The sequence below is a fragment of the Ranitomeya variabilis genome, chromosome 4 (genome assembly GCF_051348905.1).
Source record: "Ranitomeya variabilis isolate aRanVar5 chromosome 4, aRanVar5.hap1, whole genome shotgun sequence".
Taxonomy (NCBI): Eukaryota; Metazoa; Chordata; class Amphibia; order Anura; family Dendrobatidae; genus Ranitomeya; species Ranitomeya variabilis.
Genome location: NC_135235.1, coordinates 389,439,090 through 389,459,932, shown reverse-complemented (window position 1 = coordinate 389,459,932; position 20,843 = coordinate 389,439,090). Strand labels below are relative to the sequence as shown.

At 42.4% G+C, this 20,843-nt stretch overlaps 1 protein-coding gene across 3 annotated transcripts in view; it reads right to left on the bottom strand.

The window, feature by feature from the left end:
* LOC143767153 (uncharacterized) overlaps positions 1 to 20,843 on the bottom strand; it is a 132,810-nt gene that overhangs the window by 8,118 nt on the left and 103,849 nt on the right. For all 3 annotated transcript variants that reach the window (XM_077255201.1, XM_077255200.1, XM_077255202.1), the window contains 2 exons: positions 18,133 to 18,230; positions 17,622 to 17,733 (listed from right to left, as the gene is read on the bottom strand). In XM_077255201.1, coding sequence (XP_077111316.1) covers positions 17,622 to 17,733; positions 18,133 to 18,230 — 210 coding nt within the window. The remainder of the gene's footprint in view (positions 1 to 17,621; positions 17,734 to 18,132; positions 18,231 to 20,843) is intronic.

Genomic DNA, 20,843 nt, shown 5'->3' with positions numbered 1-20,843 from the left:
ACGACATCCGAAAAACCAGAAATAAATCGACGATAAAAGTTGGCAAAGCCCAAAAATTTCTGAAGACTTTTAAGAGAAGAGGGCTGCGTCCAATCACAAATAGCTTGAACCTTGACAGGATCCATCTCAATGGAAGAGGGAGAAAAAATATATCCCAAAAAGGAAATTCTCTGAACCCCAAAAACGCACCTAGAACCCTTGACACACAGAGAATTAGACCGCAAAACCTGAAAAACCCTCTTAACTTGCCGGACATGAGAGTCCCAGTCATCCGAAAAAATCAGAATATCATCCAGATACACTATCATAAACCTATCCAAAAAATCGCGGAAAATATCATGCATAAAGGACTGGAAGACTGAAGGGGCATTAGAAAGACCAAAAGGCATCACCAAATACTCAAAGTGGCCCTCGGGCGTATTAAATGCGGTTTTCCACTCATCCCCCTGCCTGATCCGCACCAAATTATACGCCCCACGGAGATCAATCTTAGAGAACCACTTGGCCCCCTTTATGCGAGCAAACAAATCAGTCAGCAACGGCAATGGGTATTGATATTTAACCGTGATTTTATTCAAAAGCCGATAATCAATACATGGTCTCAAAGAGCCGTCTTTTTTTGACACAAAGAAAAAACCGGCTCCTAAGGGAGATGACGATGGACGAATATGTCCCTTTTCCAAGGACTCCTTTATATATTCTCGCATAGCAGTATGTTCAGGCACAGACAGATTAAATAAACGACCCTTTGGGTATTTACTACCCGGGATTAAATCTATAGCACAATCGCACTCACGGTGCGGAGGTAACGAACCAAGCTTGGATTCTTCAAAGACGTCACGATAGTCAGACAGGAACTCAGGGATTTCAGAGGGGATGGATGATGAAATGGACACCAAAGGTACGTCCCCATGAGTCCCCTTACATCCCCAGCTCAACACAGACATAGCTCTCCAGTCAAGGACTGGGTTGTGAGACTGCAGCCATGGCAATCCCAGCACCAAATCCTCATGTAGATTATACAGCACTAGAAAACGAATAGTCTCCTGGTGATCCGGATTAATACACATAGTCACTTGTGTCCAGTATTGTGGTTTATTATTAGCCAATGGGGTGGAGTCAATCCCCTTCAGAGGAATAAGAGTTTCCAAAGGCTCTAAATCATACCCACAACGATTGGCAAAGGACCAATCCATAAGACTCAAAGCGGCGCCAGAGTCGATATAGGCGTCAGTAGTAATAGATGACAAAGAGCAAATCAGGGTCACAGACAAAATAAATTTAGACTGTAAAGTGCCAATGGAAACGGATTTATCAAGCTTTTTAGTACGCTTAGAGCATGCTGATATAACATGAGTAGAATCCCCACAATAGAAACACAACCCATTTTTCCGTCTAAAATTCTGCCGCTCGCTTCTGGACAGAATTCTATCACACTGCATGCTTTCTGGCGTCTTCTCAGTGGACACCGCCAGATGGTGCACTGGTTTGCGCTCCCGCAGACGCCTATCGATCTGAATGGCCATTGTCATGGACTCATTCAGACCCGCAGGCACAGGGAACCCCACCATAACATCCTTAATGGCATCAGAGAGACCCTCTCTGAAAGTAGCCGCCAAGGCACACTCATTCCACTGAGTAAGCACAGACCATTTACGGAATCTTTGGCAGTAAATTTCAGCTTCATCTTGCCCCTGCGATAGGGACATCAAAGTTTTTTCTGCCTGAAGTTCCAAATGAGGTTCCTCATACAGCAAGCCCAAGGCCAAAAAAAACGCATCCACATTGCGCAACGCAGGATCCCCTGGTGCCAATGCAAAAGCCCAGTCTTGAGGGTCGCCGCGGAGCAAGGAAATCACAATCCCAACCTGCTGTGCAGGGTCTCCAGCAGAACGAGATTTCAGGGACAAAAATAGCTTACAATTATTTCTAAAATTCTGAAAGCTAGATCTATTCCCTGAGAAGAATTCCGGCAAAGGAATTCTCGGCTCAGATACCGGAGCATGAATAATAAAATCTTGCAAATTTTGTACTTTCGTGGTGAGATTATTCAAACCTGCAGTTACACTCTGAAGATCCATTATTAACAGGTGAACACAAAGCCATTCAAAGATTATAAGGAGAGAGAAAAAAAAGAAAGACTGCAGCATAGACAGACTGGCAAGTGATCCAATCAAGAGCACAGAGGAAAAAAAAAAAAAACTCTCAGCAGACTTCTTATTTCTCTCCTTTCTCAGCCAAGGATTTTAACCCTTTAGTGGGCCGGTCAAACTGTCATGATCTCCATGGCCAGAGAACTAGCATAAGCCTATATAGGAACAAGCTCTTGGAAGATGTAACTGTACTGACCATGAACTAAACCTACCGCATCATCTAGAAGTAGCCAGGTAGCATGTCCTACTTTTTATCCCTATATGCCCAGCGCCGGCCGGAGAACTAAATAATGCTAGCAGAGGGAAATATAAGACCTGACTCACCTCTAGAGAAATGCCCAAAAAAAAGGAGACAGAAGCCCCCCACATATATTGGCGGTGATATGAGATGAAACAACAAACGCAGCAGGAAAATAGTTTTAGCAAATTTGAGGTCCGCTTTCTAGATAGCAGAAGACAGAAAGCATACTTTCATGGTCAGTAGAAAACCCTAACAAAACACATCCAGAAATTACTTTAGGACTCTGGCATTAACTCATAATACCAGAGTGGCAATTCCTGATCAACAAGAGCTTTCCAGACACAGTAACGAAACTGCAGCTGTGAACTGGAACCAAAATACAAAAACAAAACATGGACGAATGTCCAACTTATCTAGTAGATGTCTGGGAGCAGGAACAAGCACAGAGAGGCTTCTGATAACATTGTTGACCGGCAAGCATCTAACAGAGAAGCCAGGTTATATAGCGACACCCAGATCTAATCAGAACAGGTGAACAGGGAAGATGATGTCACAAGTTCAATTCCACCAGTAGCCACCGGGGGAGCCAGAATCCAAATTCACAACACCTGGTGATTCTGAGATTGTTTTCTCGTGACATATTGTACTTTATGATAGTGGTAAAACTTCTTCGATATGACTTGCATTTATTTGTGAAAAAAACAGAAATTTGTCGAAAATTATGAAAATTTAGCAATTTTCAAATTTTTCGTTTTTATGCCCTTAAATTAGAGAGTCATATCACATAATATAGTTAATAAACAACATTTCCCACATGTCTGCTTTACATCAGCACAATTTTGGAAACATAATTTTTTTTTGTTAGGGAGTTATAAGGGTTAAAAGTTGACCAGCGATTTATCATTTTTGCAACAAAATTTGCAAAACCATTTTTTTTACGGACCACCTCACACTTGAAGTGACTTTGAGGGGTCTATATGACAGAAAATGTCCAAAAGTGACACCATTCTAAAAACTGCACCCCTCAAGGTACTCTAAACCACATTCAAAAAGTTTATTAACCCTTCAGGTGCTTCACAGGAATTTTTGGAATGTTTAAAAAAAATTGAACATTTAACTTTTTTTTCACAAAATTTTTACTTCAGATCCAATTTGTTTTATTTTACCAAGGGTAACAGGAGAAATTGGACTAAAAAAGTCGTTGTACAATTTGTCCTGAGTACGCCGATACCCCACATGTTGGGGTAAACCATTGATTGGGCACATGGCAGAGCTCGGAAGGGAAGGAGCGCCATTTGACTTTTCAATGCAAAATTGGTGGAATTGAGATCGGAACCCATGTCGTGTTTGGAGAGCCCCTGACGTGCCTAAACAGTGGAAACCCCCAGAAGTGACACCATTTTGGAAAGTAGACCCTCTAAGGAACTAATCTAGATGTGTGGTGAGCACTTTGAACCTCCAAGTGCTTCACAGAAGTTTATAATGTAGAGCCGAAAAAAAAATTAATATTAATTTTCACAAAAAATGATCTTTTTGCCCCAAATTTTTTATTTTCCCAAGGGTAGCAGGATAAATTGGACCCCAAAAGTTGTTGTGCAATTTGTCCTGAGTACGCTGATACTTCATATATGGGGATAAACCACTGTTTGGGCGCATGGCAGAGCTCGGAAGGGAAGGAGCGCCATTTGACTTTTCAATGCAAAATTGGCTGGAATTGAGATCGGAACCCATGTCGTGTTTGGAGAGCCCCTGACGTGCCTAAACAATGGAAACCCCCACAAGTGACACCATTTTGGAAAGTAGACCCTCTAAGGAACTAATCTAGATGTGTGGTGAGCACTTTGAACCTCCAAGTGCTTCACAGAAGTTTATAATGTAGAGCCGTAAAAAAAATTAATATTAATTTTCACAAAAAATGATCTTTTTGCCCCAAATTTTTTATTTTCCCAAGGGTAGCAGGATAAATTGGACCCCAAAGGTTGTTGTGCAATTTGTCCTGAGTACGCTGATACTTCATATATGGGGATAAACCACTGTTTGGGTGCATGGCAGAGCTCGGAAGGGAAGGAGCGCCATTTGACTTTTCAATGCAAAATTGGCTGGAATTGAGATCGGAACCCATGTCGTGTTTGGAGAGCCCCTGACGTGCCTAAACAGTGGAAACCCCCACAAGTGACACCATTTTGGAAATAAGACCCCCTAAGGAACTTATTTAGATGTGTGGTGAGCACTTTTAACCCCCAGTTGTTTCACTAAAGTTTAGAATGTAGCGCTGTGAAAATTAAAAAATCATTTTTTCTTTCCACAAAATGATGTTTTAGCCCGCAATTTTTTTTCCCCCAAGGGTAACAGGAGAAATTGGACCACAAAAGTTATTGTCCAATTTGTCCTGAGTACGCTGATACCCCATACATTGGGGGGAACCACTGTTTGGGCGCACGGCAGAGCTCGGAAGGGAAGGAGCGCCGTTTGAAATGCAGACTTAGATGGATTGGTCTGCAGGTGTCATGTTGCATTTGCAGAGCCCCTGATGTACCTAAACAGTAGAAACCCCCCACAAGTGACCCCATATTGGAAACTAGACCCCCCACGGAACTTATCTAGATGTGTTGTGAGAACTTTGAACCCCCAAGTGCTTCACTACAGTTTATAACGCAGAGCCGCGAAAATAAAAAATATATTTTTTTCCACGAAAATTATACTTTAGCCCCCATGTTTTTATTTTCCCAAGGGTAAGGCTGGTTTCACACTTGCGTTTTTATCTGCATGCGTTTTTTAAAAAAACGCATGTGTGAAAAAACGCATGTAAACGCGGTAAAACGCATGCGTTTTTATAGAAAAACACAAGAAAACAAGAAAAAACCAAAAAACCCTAACCCTACCCCTAACCCTAACCTGAAATACGTGGCACTGAAATACGTGGCACTGAAATACGTTTATATACGTATATACGTATATAAGTGCCACGATATTTCAGTGGCCACGTATATAAGTGCCACGTATTTAAGTGCCACGTATTTAAGTGCCACGTATTTAACGTAAATGCCACAATATTTCAGTGCCACGTATTTCACTGAAATATCGTGGCACTTAAATACGTGGCACTGAAATATCGTGGCACTGAAATATCGTGGCACTGAAATACGTGGCACTAAAATACGTGGCACTGAAATACGTGGCACTAAAATACGTGGCACTGAAATACGTGGCACTAAAATACGTGGCACTAAAATACGTGGCACTAAAATATGTGGCACTGAAATATCGTGGCACTGAAAGACGTGGCACTGAAAGACGTGGCACTGAAATACGTGGCACTAAAATACGTGGCACTAAAATACGTGGCACTGAAATACGTGGCACGGAAATACGTGGCACTGAAATACGTGGCACTGAAATACGTGGCACTATGTCAGAAAATGTTCATTAAACGGTTAGGGATGAGTTTAGGGGTAGGGTTAGGGTTTGGATCCCTTTATCACCTTGATGGTGGGTGACTTTTCAGTGTGTCTTCTGGTTTTTTTCTATAAAAACGCATGCGTTTTTAACGCAAACGCGTTGAGATCGGATGCCATGTCGCGTTTGGAGAGCCCCTGATGTGCCTAAACAGTGAAAACTCCCCAATTCTAACTGAAACCCTAACCCCAACCCTAACCCTAGCCCTAACCCTAGTCCTAACCCTAGCGCTGCTTTCACACTAGCGTTTTTATCTTTTGGCTTGTTCAATGAATTCAGGTTGAAAATGCTGAGCAAGTAGTTATGATGATTAAGGCTACTTTCACACTGGCGTTTTTTGTCCTCCGTCGCAATGCGTCGTTTTGGCGAAAAAACGCATCCTGCAAAGTCATCTGCAGGATGCGTTTTTTCCCCATAGACTAACATTAGCGACGTATTGACACACGTCGCAAGCGTCATGCGACGGTTGCGTCGTGTTGTGGCGGACCGCCGGCAGCAAAAAACGTTACATGTAACTTTTTTTGTGCCGATGGTCCACCATTTCCGACCGCGCATGCGCGGCTGGAACTCCGCCCCCACCTCCCCGCACCTCACAATGGGGCAGCGGGTGCGTGGAAAAACAGCATCCGCTGCCCCCGATGTGCGGCGCTTGCACAGCATGCGTCGGTACGTCGGGCCGACGCAGCGCGACGGCCCCGTACCGACGCTAGTGTGAAAGTAGCCTAACGGGAAAATGGAAATAAATATGTTTTTTAAAATTGTATTATTTTTCCTAACTAAGGGGGTGATGAAGGGGGATTTGATTTACTTTTATAGCGTTTTTTGGGCGGATTTTTATGGTTGGCAGCCATTACACACTAAAAGACGCTTTTTATTGCAAAAAATAGTTTTTGCATCACCACATTTTGAGAGCTATAATTTTTCCATATTTTGGTCCACAGAGTCATGTGATATCTTGTTTTTTGCAGGACGAGTTGACGTTTTTACTGGTACCATTTTCGGGTACATGACATTTTTTGATCGCTTTTTATTCCGATTTTTGGGAGGCGGAATGAACAAAAACCAGCAATTCCTGAAATTCTTTTAGGGGGGGCGTTAATACCGTTCCGTGTTTGGTAAAAAGGATAAAGCAGTTTTATTCTTCGGGTCAGTACGATTACAGCGATATCTCATTTATGTAATTTTTTTATGTTTTGGCGCTTTTACACAATAAAAACTATTTTATACAAAAAAATAATTGTTTTTGCATCGCTTTATTCTGAGAGCTATAACTTTTTTATTTTTCTGCTGATGATGCTGTATGGTGGCTTTTTTTTTGCGGGACAAGATGATGTTTTCAGCGGTACCATGGTTATTTATATCCGTCTTTTTGATCGCGTGTTATTCCACTTTTTGTTTGGCGGTATGAGAATAAAGCGTTGTTTTTTGCCTCGTTTTTTTTTTTATTTTTTTTACGATGTTCACTGAAGGGGTTAACTAGTGATATAGTTTTATAGGTTGGGTCATTACGGACGCGGCGATACTAAATATGTGTACTTTTATTGTGTAGTGTTTTTTTTATTTAGATAAAGAAATGTATTTATGGGAATATATTTATTTTTTTTTTCTTTATTTAGGAATTTTTTTTTTTTTTTTTACACATGTGGAAAAATTTTTTTTTTTACTTTTTGACTTTGTCCCAGGGGGGGACATCACAGATCGGTGATCTGATAGTGTGCACAGCACTCTATCAGATCACCGATCTGAGAGGCACATTGCAGAGGCTTGCCGGCGCCTGCTATGAGGAATTCTCAGCAGACGCCGGCAAGCAGGGTCATCTTATGACCCGGAAGGAGTCCCGCGGCCATCTTGGATCCGGGGACTCCTTCCAGGTCACCGGAGCAGCGCGATCTCATCGCGCTGCTTCGGTGGGAGAGCTCAGGGAGCCCCCGTCCCTGCGCGATCCCCCTCTATGCCGCTGTCACTATTGACAGCGGCATCAGAGGGGTTAAATGCCCGCGATCGGCGACAGCGCCGATCGTGGGCATTGCTGCGGGGTGTCAGCTGTCATATACAGCTGACACCCGCACCCGATCACCGCGGCACTCAGCGCGAGACCGCGGTGATCGGGGCGCCGTACTAGTACTGCGGCTGGCACTAATGCAGTGCCGGCAGCGCCGTACTAGTACGGCGCATGGCACGAAGGGGTTAAAAAAATATTTTTTATACATTCAGCATACATGCAACAAGCCCCCTATGGGGAGGTATAGTACAGACCAAAAGTTTGGACACACCTTCTCATTTAAAGATTTTTCTGTATTTTCATGACTATGAAAATTGTACATTCACACTGAAGGCATCAAAAGTATGAATTACACATTACACATGTGGAATTATATACTTAACAAAAAAGTGTGAAACAACTGAAAATATGTCTTATATTCTAGGTTCTTCAAAGTAGCCACCTTTTGCTTTGATGACTGCTTTGCACATTCTTGGCATTCTCTTGATGAGCTTCAAGAGGTAGTCACCGGGAATGGTTTTCACTTCACAGGTGTGCCCTGTCATGTTTAATAAGTGGGATTTCTTGCCTTATAAATGGGGTTGGGGCCATCAGTTGTGTTGTGCAGAAGTCTAGTGGATACACAGCTGATAGTCCTACTGAATAGACTGTTAGAATTTGTATTATGGCAAGAAAAAAGCAGCTAAGCAAAGAAAAATGAGTGGCCATCATTACTTTAAGAAATAAAGGTCAGTCAGTCTGAAAAATTGGGAAAACTTTGAAACTGTCCCGAAGTGCAGTGGCAAAAACCATCAAGCGCTACAAAGAAACTGGCTCACATGAGGACCGCCCCAGGAAAGGAAGACCAAGAGTCACCTCTGCTTCTGAGGATAAGTTTATCCGAGTCACTAGCCTCAGAAATCGCAGATTAACAGCAGCTCAGATTAGAGACCAGGTCAATGCCACACACAGTTCTAGCAGCAGACACATCTCTACAACTGTTAAGAGGAGACTTTGTGCAGCAGGCCTTCATGGTAAAATAGCTGCTAGGAAACCACTGCTAAGGACAGGCAACAAGCAGAAGAGACTTGTTTTGGTTTTTGTTTTGAACACAAGGAATGGACATTAGACCAGTGGAAATCCGTGCTGTGGTCTGATGAGTCCAAATTTGAGATCTTTGGTTCCAACCACCATGTCTTTGTGCCACGCAGAAAAGGTGAACGGATGGACTCTACATGCCTGGTTCCCACCGTGAAGCATGTGTTTTTTCTTTGGCTGGTTAATAAAAAATAGGGGGACCACACACCGGTTTTTTTTTGGAGGGGATCCCAATATATCATCCAAGGTAAGCAGACTGCTGCAGCCTGGTATTATCAGGCTGGTAAGGTTCATGGATATGGGATCCTTACCAGACTGAAATACCAGCCCCAGTAGTCTGCTTTACTCTGGCTGGTTAACATATACAGGGGGGACCCCACGCTATTTTTTTTTTAATTATTGTTTAAATATTAAAAAGCAAGGGACCTCTCTCCGTGCTTTCTTCCACTTTGTGTGTCATGTACGTTCGGCTGTGTCACAAGATTCACCGTTATGTAAATTAGTACACATGCGTCGTAAGCTGCGTTACTGCACTTAAAACGCATGTGACTAGGAAGATAATGCGGTTTTACCGCATCTAATGAAAGTGTATGGGTAATTTACACAGCGGAGACGGAGCATCTCCACTACATAAATTGACATGCTGCCTTCTGGAAAGACGCACCCGCATGTCCGTCTCTGTGGGTGAGCCGCGGGCATTGGTGCACACATAGTGGGCATGGGATTTCTTGAAATCCCATCCACTGTGCTGTAATGCAGCGTCCAACCCGCAGTGCTTACTGACTGTGGGAACATATCCCAATATACAACTCTGGCAAAAATTAGGAGGCCACTGTAAAATTTTTAGTTTGTCTGATTTTTCTCTTTCTAGGTAAACTAGCTATTGAACCTGTTCTACGCCCGGGTGGCGAGCATTTATATTGGTATATGGTCTCCATCCCGGTATGTGCTGCTTCCATCCTGCGCCCTAACCTTGTCATGTGCAGCCCCCATCCTGTGCCCTCATCCTGTCATGTGCTCCCATCCTGCGCCTCAATCCTGTCATGTGGTGCTCCCATCCTGCACCCCCCATGCTGTCATGTGCTACTCTCATTCTGCTTCCCCATCCTGTCATGTGCTGCTCCCATCCTGCGCCCCCATTCTGTCATGTGCTGCTTCCATCCTGCGACCCCATCATGTCATGTGCTGCTCCCATCCTGCGCCCCCATGCTGTCATGTGCCGCTCTCATCCTGTGCCGCATCCTGTCATGTGCTGCTCTCATCCTGCACTCCCATCCTGTCATATGCTGCTCCCATCCTGCGCCCCCTTCCTGTCATGTGCAGCCCCCATCCTGTGCCCTCAACCTATTTTGTGCGTTTCCATCTAGTCATGTGCTACTCATAGGGAATGGGGTCGTCACTAACCATGTCATCACGCCCTCTGACCTGAACGTCACAGCCAGAGGATGCGGAAGACAGAACGGCGCGCAGCGGTGGAACAGGGACAGGTGAATATCATATACTCACCCTTCTGGCACGTCCCTGCTTCTCCTACGGAGATCGTGGTATGCGTTCAGTGCTTACGCATACCGCGATCTCCTGGGCCACAATTCTCATCCCCGGGTGCGTCACTCTGTTGGGCCCAGACTGCGCAGGTGCTTGTGCAGTCTATAAAGATTTCGGACAGAGTGACGCTCCCAGCGTTATATTATAGATGTGCTGATCCCATCCTGTGCCCCCATCCTGTCATGTGCTGCACCCATCCTGCGCCCCCATTCTGTAGGGTGCTGCTCCCATCCTGCGACCCCATCCTGTAATGTGCTGCACCCATCCTGCGCCCCCATTCTGTAATGTGCTGCACTTATCTTGCACCCCCATTCTGTAATGTGCTGTTCCCATCCTGCGCCCCATTCTGTCATGTGCTGCTCCCATCCTGCGCCCCATTCTGTCATGTGCTGCTCCCATCCTGTGCCCCCATTCTGTCATGTCCTGCTCCCATCCTGCGCCCCCATTCTGTCATGTGCTGCTCCCATCCTGCGCCCCCATTCTGTCATGTGCTGCTCCCATCCTTCACCCCCATCATGTCATGTGCTGCTCCCATCCTGCGCCCCATCCTGTCATGTGCTGCCCCATCCTGCGCCCCCATTCTGTAATGTGATGCTCCCATCCTGTGTCCCCATTCTGTCATGTGCTGCTCCTATCCTGCTCCCCCATTCTGTCATGTGATGCTCCCATTCTGTGCCCCCATTCTGTCATGTGCTGCTCCTATTCTTCACCCCCATCCTGTTATGTGCTGCTCTCATCCTGCGCCCCCATTCTGTAATGCGCTGCTCCCATCCATATGCCCGGTATGCTGCTCCATAAAGGTTGATGGCCCCATAAGATGCTCCATAGCATAATATGCCCCGCATGCTGCTCCATAAAGGTTGATGGCCCCCATAAGATACTCCATAGCATAATATGCCCCGTATACTGCTCCATAAAGGTTGATGGCCCCATAAGATGCTCCATAACATAATATGCCCCGTATGCTGCTGTGATTTAAAAAAAAAAATGACATACTCACCTTTCGTCGCTGGGCGCCGAGTGCTGGGGGCCTAAGCAGGCGGGGACACCGGTGAGCTATTGGGGTCAGGTGCCGGAGTTGCCGCTGGCTCAGGCCCCCAGCACTTGCTATATTCACCTGTCCCCGTTCCACAGCTGCGTGCCGCTCTGTCTTCCTTGTCCTTTTGTTTGCATTATTTGAGGTCTGTAAGCAATGCATTTTTTTGTTATTTTGACCATTTCTCATTTTCAGAAAATAAATACAAAATTTATTGCTTGGAACTTTGAAGACATATTGTCAGTAGTTTAAATAATGAACAATTTACATTTTACTAAAAAATATACCTATAAAGAGGTCTCTTAATTTTTGCCAGAGCTGTATCTGCAAACAGGAAATCACTTTTTTTTCCTTCCCAACAGCCACGCTTTAATTAGCTTTATTTCAAGTGACAAAAAAAAAAAACGCATCAAAAAGGCATGCAAAAACGCATCAAAAATGCAGATGACCTGCCAGTGACCTCAGATACAGATTTTACCTGCATCAAATCCTGAGCAAATACTGAGCCATTCCTGACCAGGGAAACATACCCTAAGGGTATGTGCACACGTCCGGATTTCTTGCAGAAATTTCCTGAAGAAAACCGGAAATTTTCTGCAAGAAATCCGCATTTTTTTTGCGTTTTTTTCCTGTTTTTTTTTTTTTACGGTTCTTTTAGCATTCTGCAAAGCGTAATTAGCTTGCAGAATGCTAAAGTTTTCCAAGCGATCTGTAGCATCGCTTGGAAAACTGACTGACAAGTTGGTCACACTTGTCAAACATACTGTTTGACAAGTGTGACCAACTTTTTACTATAGATGCTGCTTATGCAGCATCTATAGTAAAAGATAGAATGTTTAAAAATAATTAAAAAAATAAAAAAATGGTTATACTCACCCTCTGCAGACAGCCAATCTCCTCAGCGGCGTCCGTTCCTATAGATGCCGGTGTGGTTCAGGACCTTCGATGATGTCGCGGCTTGTGATTGGTCGCGTGAGTCACATGAGCGGTCACGCGACCAATCACAAGACAGCGACGTCATCACAGGTCCTGAACCACACCATCTATAGGAACGGAAGAGAGAGCATGCACCGGAGAAGCGGGAACACTTCGGGGGCCATCAGAGGGTGAGTATATGACTATTTTTTATTTTAATTCTTTTTTTTTTACCAATTATATGGTGCCCAGTCCGTGGAGGAGAGTCTCCACCCTGGGTACCAACCGCACATAATCTGCTTACTTCCCGCATGGTGGGCATAGCCCCATGCGGGAAGTAAGCAGATCAATGCATTCCTAGGTGTGCGGAATCCCCGCAATTCCGCATTTTTAATGAACATGTTGCTTTTTTTTCCGCGATGCGATTTTTTCGCGGAAAAAAATGCAACATTTGCACAAAAAATGCGGAATACCCTGTAAATAATAGGAGGCATATGTAAGCGTTTTTTTCGCATTTTTATAGCGAAAAAAACGCGAAAAAAACGCGAAAAATCCTGAACGTGTGCACATGGCCTAAAACTTTCAGACCACTAATCTAATCCAATTAAGGATTCAGTCTCTGAGCTCAATTTGTTTCTTTATTTAAATGTTCATTTATTAAACCATACCCCTACTTTTTTTTTTGTTTGTTTGTGCATATATACAGAAATGTTTTTATACCATGCCTGAGGAAATGACCTAAGAAGTCCTGAAAGCTTGCTTTATAACATCATTTATTTTATGTTTGTTAGCCATTAAGGCTATGTGCACACGTCAGGATTTCTCGCAGAAATTTCCTGAACAAAACTGGACATTTTCTGCAAGAAATCCGCATTCCGCATTTTTTTTGCGTTTTTCTTGCGTTTTTTCTGCGTTTTTTTTTTTGCGGATTTTTCTGAAGGTTCCCAATGCAATAATATAGTGGGAAATCCGCAAAAAATCCGCAAAATTAATGAACATGCTGCGTTTTTTACCGCGATGCTTTTTTTCACAAAAAAACGCAACATATGCACAAAAATTGCGGAATGCATCATAAATGATGGGATGCATATGTATGCGTTTTTTATGCGTTTTTACCGCGTTTTTATAGCGAAAAAACGTGAACAATCCGGATCGTGTGCACACAGCCTTAAAGGTATTATGACACAAGATTATGTTGTTTTTCACGCTAAATGTGGTTTAGACACACTGTGGGGCTCAGAGAGTAGGGAGGCATTTGGATTTTGGAGTGCAGAATTTGCTGATTTTTATTTGGGGGCGAGGAGCCATTTACCTTTTCCAGTGCCTTTGCACTTTCAGTAACGTGGAAACCTCCTATAGGTCCATCATCTGTTAATGGAAATGAGTGGGGACTTGCTTTTTTGTGGATTAAGCTGAAGCTTTTATTCGCAACATTTTACATAACATTTGGTATCACATTTATCCGGCGCCCTACGCTGACCACTTATATTGGGGTTTCCATCTAAATCTCTGAATGACTATAATGGGTCTGGCCTCTGCTCAGCGTTATCCTTCTCAGAAGTGCACAGAACTGTGGTCAACTATGCTTTTATGCACGTCTAAAAGCATGCACACCACCAGATCATAGGCCACACGGCATCCACAGTGCCTCCATCTGCCTCACTATAGGGAATCTTCCGTCGGGGGTTCTGTCTGAATTACGTATTTCAGAAATTTATACGGAAACCTCCATGTAAGCGTTCGTTGTAGAGCGCAGGATAAATGTGTGCCGAGCCTTACTGTGATCTTTGGGAGGAAGAATAAACACATCAACAGCATGTGAAAAATAGTTTTCATTTTTTACGCCGTTCCTTGTGCAGTATAAGTGATTAGATGACTGTGTTTTTTGGGACAGTGCGATTACAGGGATACCAGATTTATATCGTGTTTTTCTGTTTGGTTGTTGTCAAACATGAAAATACCTTTTTTTTTGCAAAAATTTTGCATCACCATATTTTGAGAGCTATAATTTTTCCATATTTCGGCTTACAGTCATGTGAAAGCTTTTTTTTGTGGGACGAGTTGACATTTTTATTGGTATCATTTTTGAGCACATGACATTGATTGCTTTCTATTCCGACTTTTGGGAGGTAGAATGTAAAAAAAAACAGCAATTCAATAATTGTTTTTTGTTTTTTTATTTATGCCGTTTTGCATGTGGTAAAATTGCTAAGGCCGCTTTATTCTTCTGGTCAGTATAATTACAGCAATAACATAGATGTGGTATGTTTCAGCGATTTTACACAAAAAACTTTTATAGAAAAATTTTTTTTTTGCATAGCTATAACTTAATTTTTCCGGTGATGAACTGTATGGTGGCTTGTTTTTTTGTGGTAAAAGATGAAGTTTTCAGTGATACCACTTTATTTACATTAGCTTTTCTGATTGCATTTTATTCCATTTTATTCCAGCGGTATGATGAAAAACCATAGTTTGCCACGTTTTTATTTATTTATTTTTTATGACATTCACTGAAGCGGTGAACTAGTGTGACATTTTTATAGGTCGGGTCATTCCGAAAGTGGCAATACCAAATATGTGTACTTTTATTTGTTCTGAGCATGGGCTAAGCAGTAGTGATGAGCTAGTATACTCGTTGCTCGGGTTTTCCCAAACATGCTCGGGTGGTCTCCGCGTATTTTTGAGTGCTCGGAGATTTAGTTTTCGTCGCTGCAGCTGCATTATTTGTGGCTATTAGACAGCTTGATTACATGTAGGGATTCCCTAGCAACCAGGCAACCCCCACATGTATTCAGGCTGTCTAGCAGCTGTAAATCATGCAGATGCGTCAACAAAAACTAAATCTCCGAGCACTCACAAATACTCGGAGAAAACACGAGCGTGCTCGGGAAAACATGAGCAACGAATATACGCGCTCATCACTACTAAGAAGCTTTCCGTGGCATGATGACCCCGGGTCACCACGGCAACGATCGTGCCCTGCGATGATATTGCGGGAGTGCCAATCTGAAGGCAGAGGGAGCTCCCTTCCTCTGACTGCCTCCTAACTGTTGCAGTCGCAGCATTTAGGAGGTTAAACAACTTGGGACGGTGCTGGCACCGTCCCTGGTTGTTAGTGCAGGAGCTGGGCCACTAGCAGCGCCGAGCTCCTGCTGTTATCAGGCGGGTGGTGATGATATTTCACTGTTGTTGCTTAATGAAAAAAATCCTTGTTTTTATTTTTATTTCACTACATGGAATGAAAGTGTCGTATTGCCAAGTCCCTTTGATGGGTTCTGCTTCCTGTAACCAATGTTTTAACAAACTCTCAACTTCTTTGTAGTCCTGGTTTGTAGTGATGAGCGAGTGTACTCATTGGTCAGTCCATAAGCTCGTCACAAAAACTTTCTACAAAGCGCTCTGCACTTTTAGAAACCGTGTCAAAAGTCCATCTGTCAACAGATATCCACTGGAGAAATATAAAGAAATATAAAGACATGTAACAAAGAAATTTGTAATTTTTCAAAAGTTTGAAAATTAATTAAAAAAACCTAAAGTATATAAAAAAAATGTCTTCACCTGTTGCATTCTCTAACACACTATTACCAGTTAAAAAAAATCTCAAAAGAATTAAAAACAAAGGAAAATAGCATTGGTTCACTTGAAATGAAATGACCCTTCTATATAGAATAACATTCTCTATTACAGGGTAAATTTTAAACAATAGCAAAATATCATTTTAATGAACTCTTACCTCTGAATGATGGTAACCGTACAGTTAAGTGATGTGTCGGCTCTCTAGCTTTGATGCAAGCTGCGTCTGCATCTTTCCCAGCAGATGATGGGTGTACTATTCAACCATCATCTGACTCTAACAGCCGTGAGTGGAGTATCTGTTGCCCATAACACGTTGCACCTACTGAGATATACAGGGTGGGCCATTTATATGGATAGACCTAAATAAAATGGGAATGGCTGGTGATATCAACTTCCTGTTTGTGGCACATTAGCATATGGGATGGGGTAAACTTTTCAAGATTGGTGGTGACCATGGCGGCCATTTTGAAGTCAGCCATTTTGGATCCAACTTTATTCTTTTCAATGGGAAGAGGGTCATGTGACACATCAAACTTATTGAGAATTTCACAAGAAAAACAAAAACAATGGTGTGCTTGTGTTGTATTGTCAATGCAACCCTCTTCTCCCACTCTTAACACACTGATAGCAACACCACAAAAGAAATGCTAGCACAGGCTTCCAGTATCCATGGTTTCAGATGCTGCACATCTCGTATCTTCACATACACATTCGCATAGACAATTGCCTTTAGATGACTCAAAAGATAAAAGTCTAAGGTGGTCAGATCAGGAGACCTTGGTGGCCATTTAACTGGTCCACAATGACCAATCCACTTTCCAGGAAACTGTTTATGTAGGAATGCTCGGACCTGACACCCATAATTGATGGTATGGTGTGGTATATGGGGTACAAAGATAGTGGGGCCATTCTTCAATAATGATAACCTCAATGCCACTGGATATCTGAAATTGCTACATGATGATGTGTTGCCCTCTTTATGCATTGAAGATGGCATGTTCCCTGAGTTTTTCCAGCAAGATGGCGCACCACCACATTATGGGTGTCAGGTCCGAGCATTCCTACAAGGAATCTAACCCTTTAAGACTAGCATTTCTTCTGTGGTGTTGCTATCAGTGTGTCAAGAGTGGGAGAATAGAGTTGCATTGACAATACAACACAATGGGCAGCACTTTGAACACATTTTATAAGTAGTCATAAATAACTCATGAAAGAATAAAGTTACGTTAAAACCAAGCACACCATTGTTTTTCTTGTGAAATTCTCAATATGTTTGTGTCACATGACCCTCTTCGCATTGGAAAAAAAGTTGGATCCAAAATGTCCGACTTCAAAATGGCCACCATGGTTACCACTCATCTTGAAAAGTTTCCCCCCTCCCATATAATAATGTGCCACAAACAGGAAGTTGATATCACCAACCATTCCCATTATATTTAGGTGTATCCATATAAATGGCCCACCCTGTATTGTACTGATATTCAAAACTTGTATGAGTGTGTATGGCCAATGTAGTAGGGCTTATGGTACGGATAGTGGGGGGTATAAAATAAAATAATATTTGGGGATTGTACCAGGGGAATAAATTATCTTTTGGCGCATTTAAGGTTCATCACTTACCTGTGCTGATATCTGTGGAAATTTCCATCTCCTTACACAGCTGGTTTACACTCACATACATGTCCTTTTCTTCAATTATAATTTCATCTTTGATATCAGACACTTGTATAATCTTATTCGGCAAGTATGGAACAAGTAACACACAGTTAAGAAAAGAATTTGAGAAATTTAGGAGTGAAAAAAACAAAACAATACAAGATTTGTAACTACTAAAACGACACCAGTATTACATTTCATGAATGTTCACATGCTGTGTTATTGCAGCTTTTTTTTTCCATTGCGATATTATGTGTATAAAAAGCACTTATGCAGTGCTAGCAAAATGAATGAGATTTCTAAAATCTCTTTCACGCAAACATTTTAGTTTTTTGAGTTGCGAGTGTTCTTTAAAAACCACATCATGTAAATTGTTTCTGCGTTTTTCACCCAATCGAATGCATAAAAAAAGCAAGTAAACACGCAATGAAAATACAAGTAGCAACACAGTTGTAGAATTTGATACAATTACTACCTGATAATCATGATTGACATTTGGATTTTCCACTGAATAATCTTCAGAATCCAGTGGAGTGGTACATCTCTCTAATAGACTTCTCGTATTGGATCCATCTGCGAAAGAAATACTAAAGTTAGTCATCTGCAGGTTACTGGTAGATCTGTTTTTTTCAGTAGGGTCTTATATGTATCACCAGCCCAGGCATTAGACTCTCAGCAGAACGTACCAAATGTAGCCGGGTCTGCAGAGCAACATTTCATCTGAATACATTGTTTACATATGATCAAATGCTATACAGTAGACTTGTTGGTGATCAATGTACACGTGGTAATGAAGTATGACCCTGCTGATTAAATTGGAATGCTTATCCATCTAATGTGCAGATATGAAGAAAAACTAAGTACATCCTCTTTGAAGTCCATGGTTGTGTGTATCAGTACATAATTTAAAAAAATGTGGTCCTTAGAAGGTCTTAAAATTAGGTAACTACAATATCAGATAAACAACAGAACATAAATTAAACTGTGTCATTACTGAACAGAAACTAGACCAAAATACAGAAGCAATGTGTGCAAAAAATTAAGTACACCCCATGAATCAATAATTTGCAGAATCACCTTTAGCATCAATAACCTGAAGAAACTGTTTTTTCTATGAAATTCAGTCCCTCAAATTGTTCTGCAGGGATTGTGGCCCATTTATCCAGTAAACTTTGAGTACATTCATAAATGCCAGGGGTAATATGACATGGGCAAGACTTATTTTATTTATTAAGTTTACTTATATATCACCATCATATTCTGCCACACTTTATAGATATCATAATCATCTCTGTCTCCATGGGAGATATAGTTTGTGAGCCCCAATCAGTATATTTTGAACTGTGGGAGGAAACCTGAGTACCCAGAGGAACCGCAAACACGGGGAGAACATGCAAACTCCTTGCAGATGATGATCTTGGAGGGATTTGAATCCACTGAGCCACCATGCTGCCCTTAATTAATTATATATAACAAAGGCAAAACATTGTTATATATGACAGGGGCATCAATTCATTAAAATGGTTTTCTGGTACTTCCGGCCTGATATCCTTCTCTCCACCCTCGGCAAGATTCCTGGGAACCACAGTACTCAAGCATGCAGCCTCATTTTGCTGGCCACCGGCCCTTTGATTGCTCCTTACTAGAGATGAACAAACTTGTTCAGAAAACATTCACCAACCTCAAATTCGGCACGACCGTAGCTCAGTTGGATTCATGTTCCTAGGCATTTTTCCTAAAAATCGTCAAAAGTCGGTCACAGTTCTGAAAATGACTGAGTTCACTAAGAGCTCTTTCAGACGTCAGTGTTTCTGATAGCAGCATGGGCCACAAAAAGTCCTGCACATGTGCACACTGATGATGCACAGATGACATCCCCATGTCATCAGTGCAACACGTATTGGCGCATGGGAATTAGCAGAATTGTTCACGCTGTTTCCCGACGTCGGGTGTCGAAGTGAACACAGCTCACATAACGGTCCCCTGCTTGCGCTGTGATTAGCACTAGCAGGAGACAATGTTGAGAGTTGTATTCAACTGATAACAGCGAGAGCAAGTGGCGGCTGATGGGAGTATTCATTAGCCGCCAGCTGCTCTATAAATAAATGAATAAATAATTTTTAAAAAATGATGTGGTGTTGCCCTGTATTTTTGATAACCAGCAATACAAATCTGGCAACTGCGGGCTGCAACCCTCAGCTGTCAGCTTCAAAAAGGCTGGTTATCAAGAATAGAGGAGTTTAGAGGAGTTTCTAAACCGTATTTTAATTAAGTAAATAATTTAAAAAAAACGGGGTGGGGTCTCCCTCATTTTTGACAACCAGCCAAGGTAATGGATAGTGGTTGTGAGAAGCCATTTATTGTCAAACTACTGTGTTTTCTCTTTTTATATCATAACGACAACCCAAAACATCCAAACCTTTGATCAAAACATCCAATCCCTGATCAAAAGTTCACATACCCCATTTCTTAATACCGTGTATTGCCCCCTCTAACATCAATGGCATCTTGAAGTCTTTTGTGATAGCTGTGGCTGAGGTTCTTTATTTTCTCAGATGGTAATGCTGCCCACTCTTCTTGGAAAAAAGCCTCCAGTACCTGAAAATTCCTGTTTGTCTTGCATGAACTGCACGCTTGAGATTTTCCCAGAGTGGCTCAATTATATTGAGGTCAGGAGACTGAGACGGCCACTCCAGAACCTTCACTTTGTCCTGCTGTAGCCAATGACAGGTCAACTTGGCCTTGTGTTTTGGATCGTTGTCATGTTGTAACATCCAAGTACATAAATGCGCACCTTCTGGGCTGATGAGTTCAAATTTGTCTCTAGTATTTGCTGATAACGTGCTGTATTCATCTTTCCTTCAACTTTGACCAAGTTTCCTGTGCCTTTGCAGCTCACACAACCCCAAAACATCAGCGATCCACCTCCATGCTTTACAGTAGGAATGATGTTCCTTTTATCATAGGCCTTGTTGACCTCTCTCCAAATGTAACATTTATGGTTGTGGCCAAAAAGTTCAGTTTTGGTTTCATCACTCCAAATTACCTTGTTCCAGAAGTTTTGAGGCTTGTCTCTGTGATGTTTTGCGTATTGTAAGCGAGATACTTTGTGGCATTTGCACAGTAATGGCTTTCTTCTGGCGACTCGACCATGCAGCCCATTTTTCTTCAAGTACTTCCTAATTG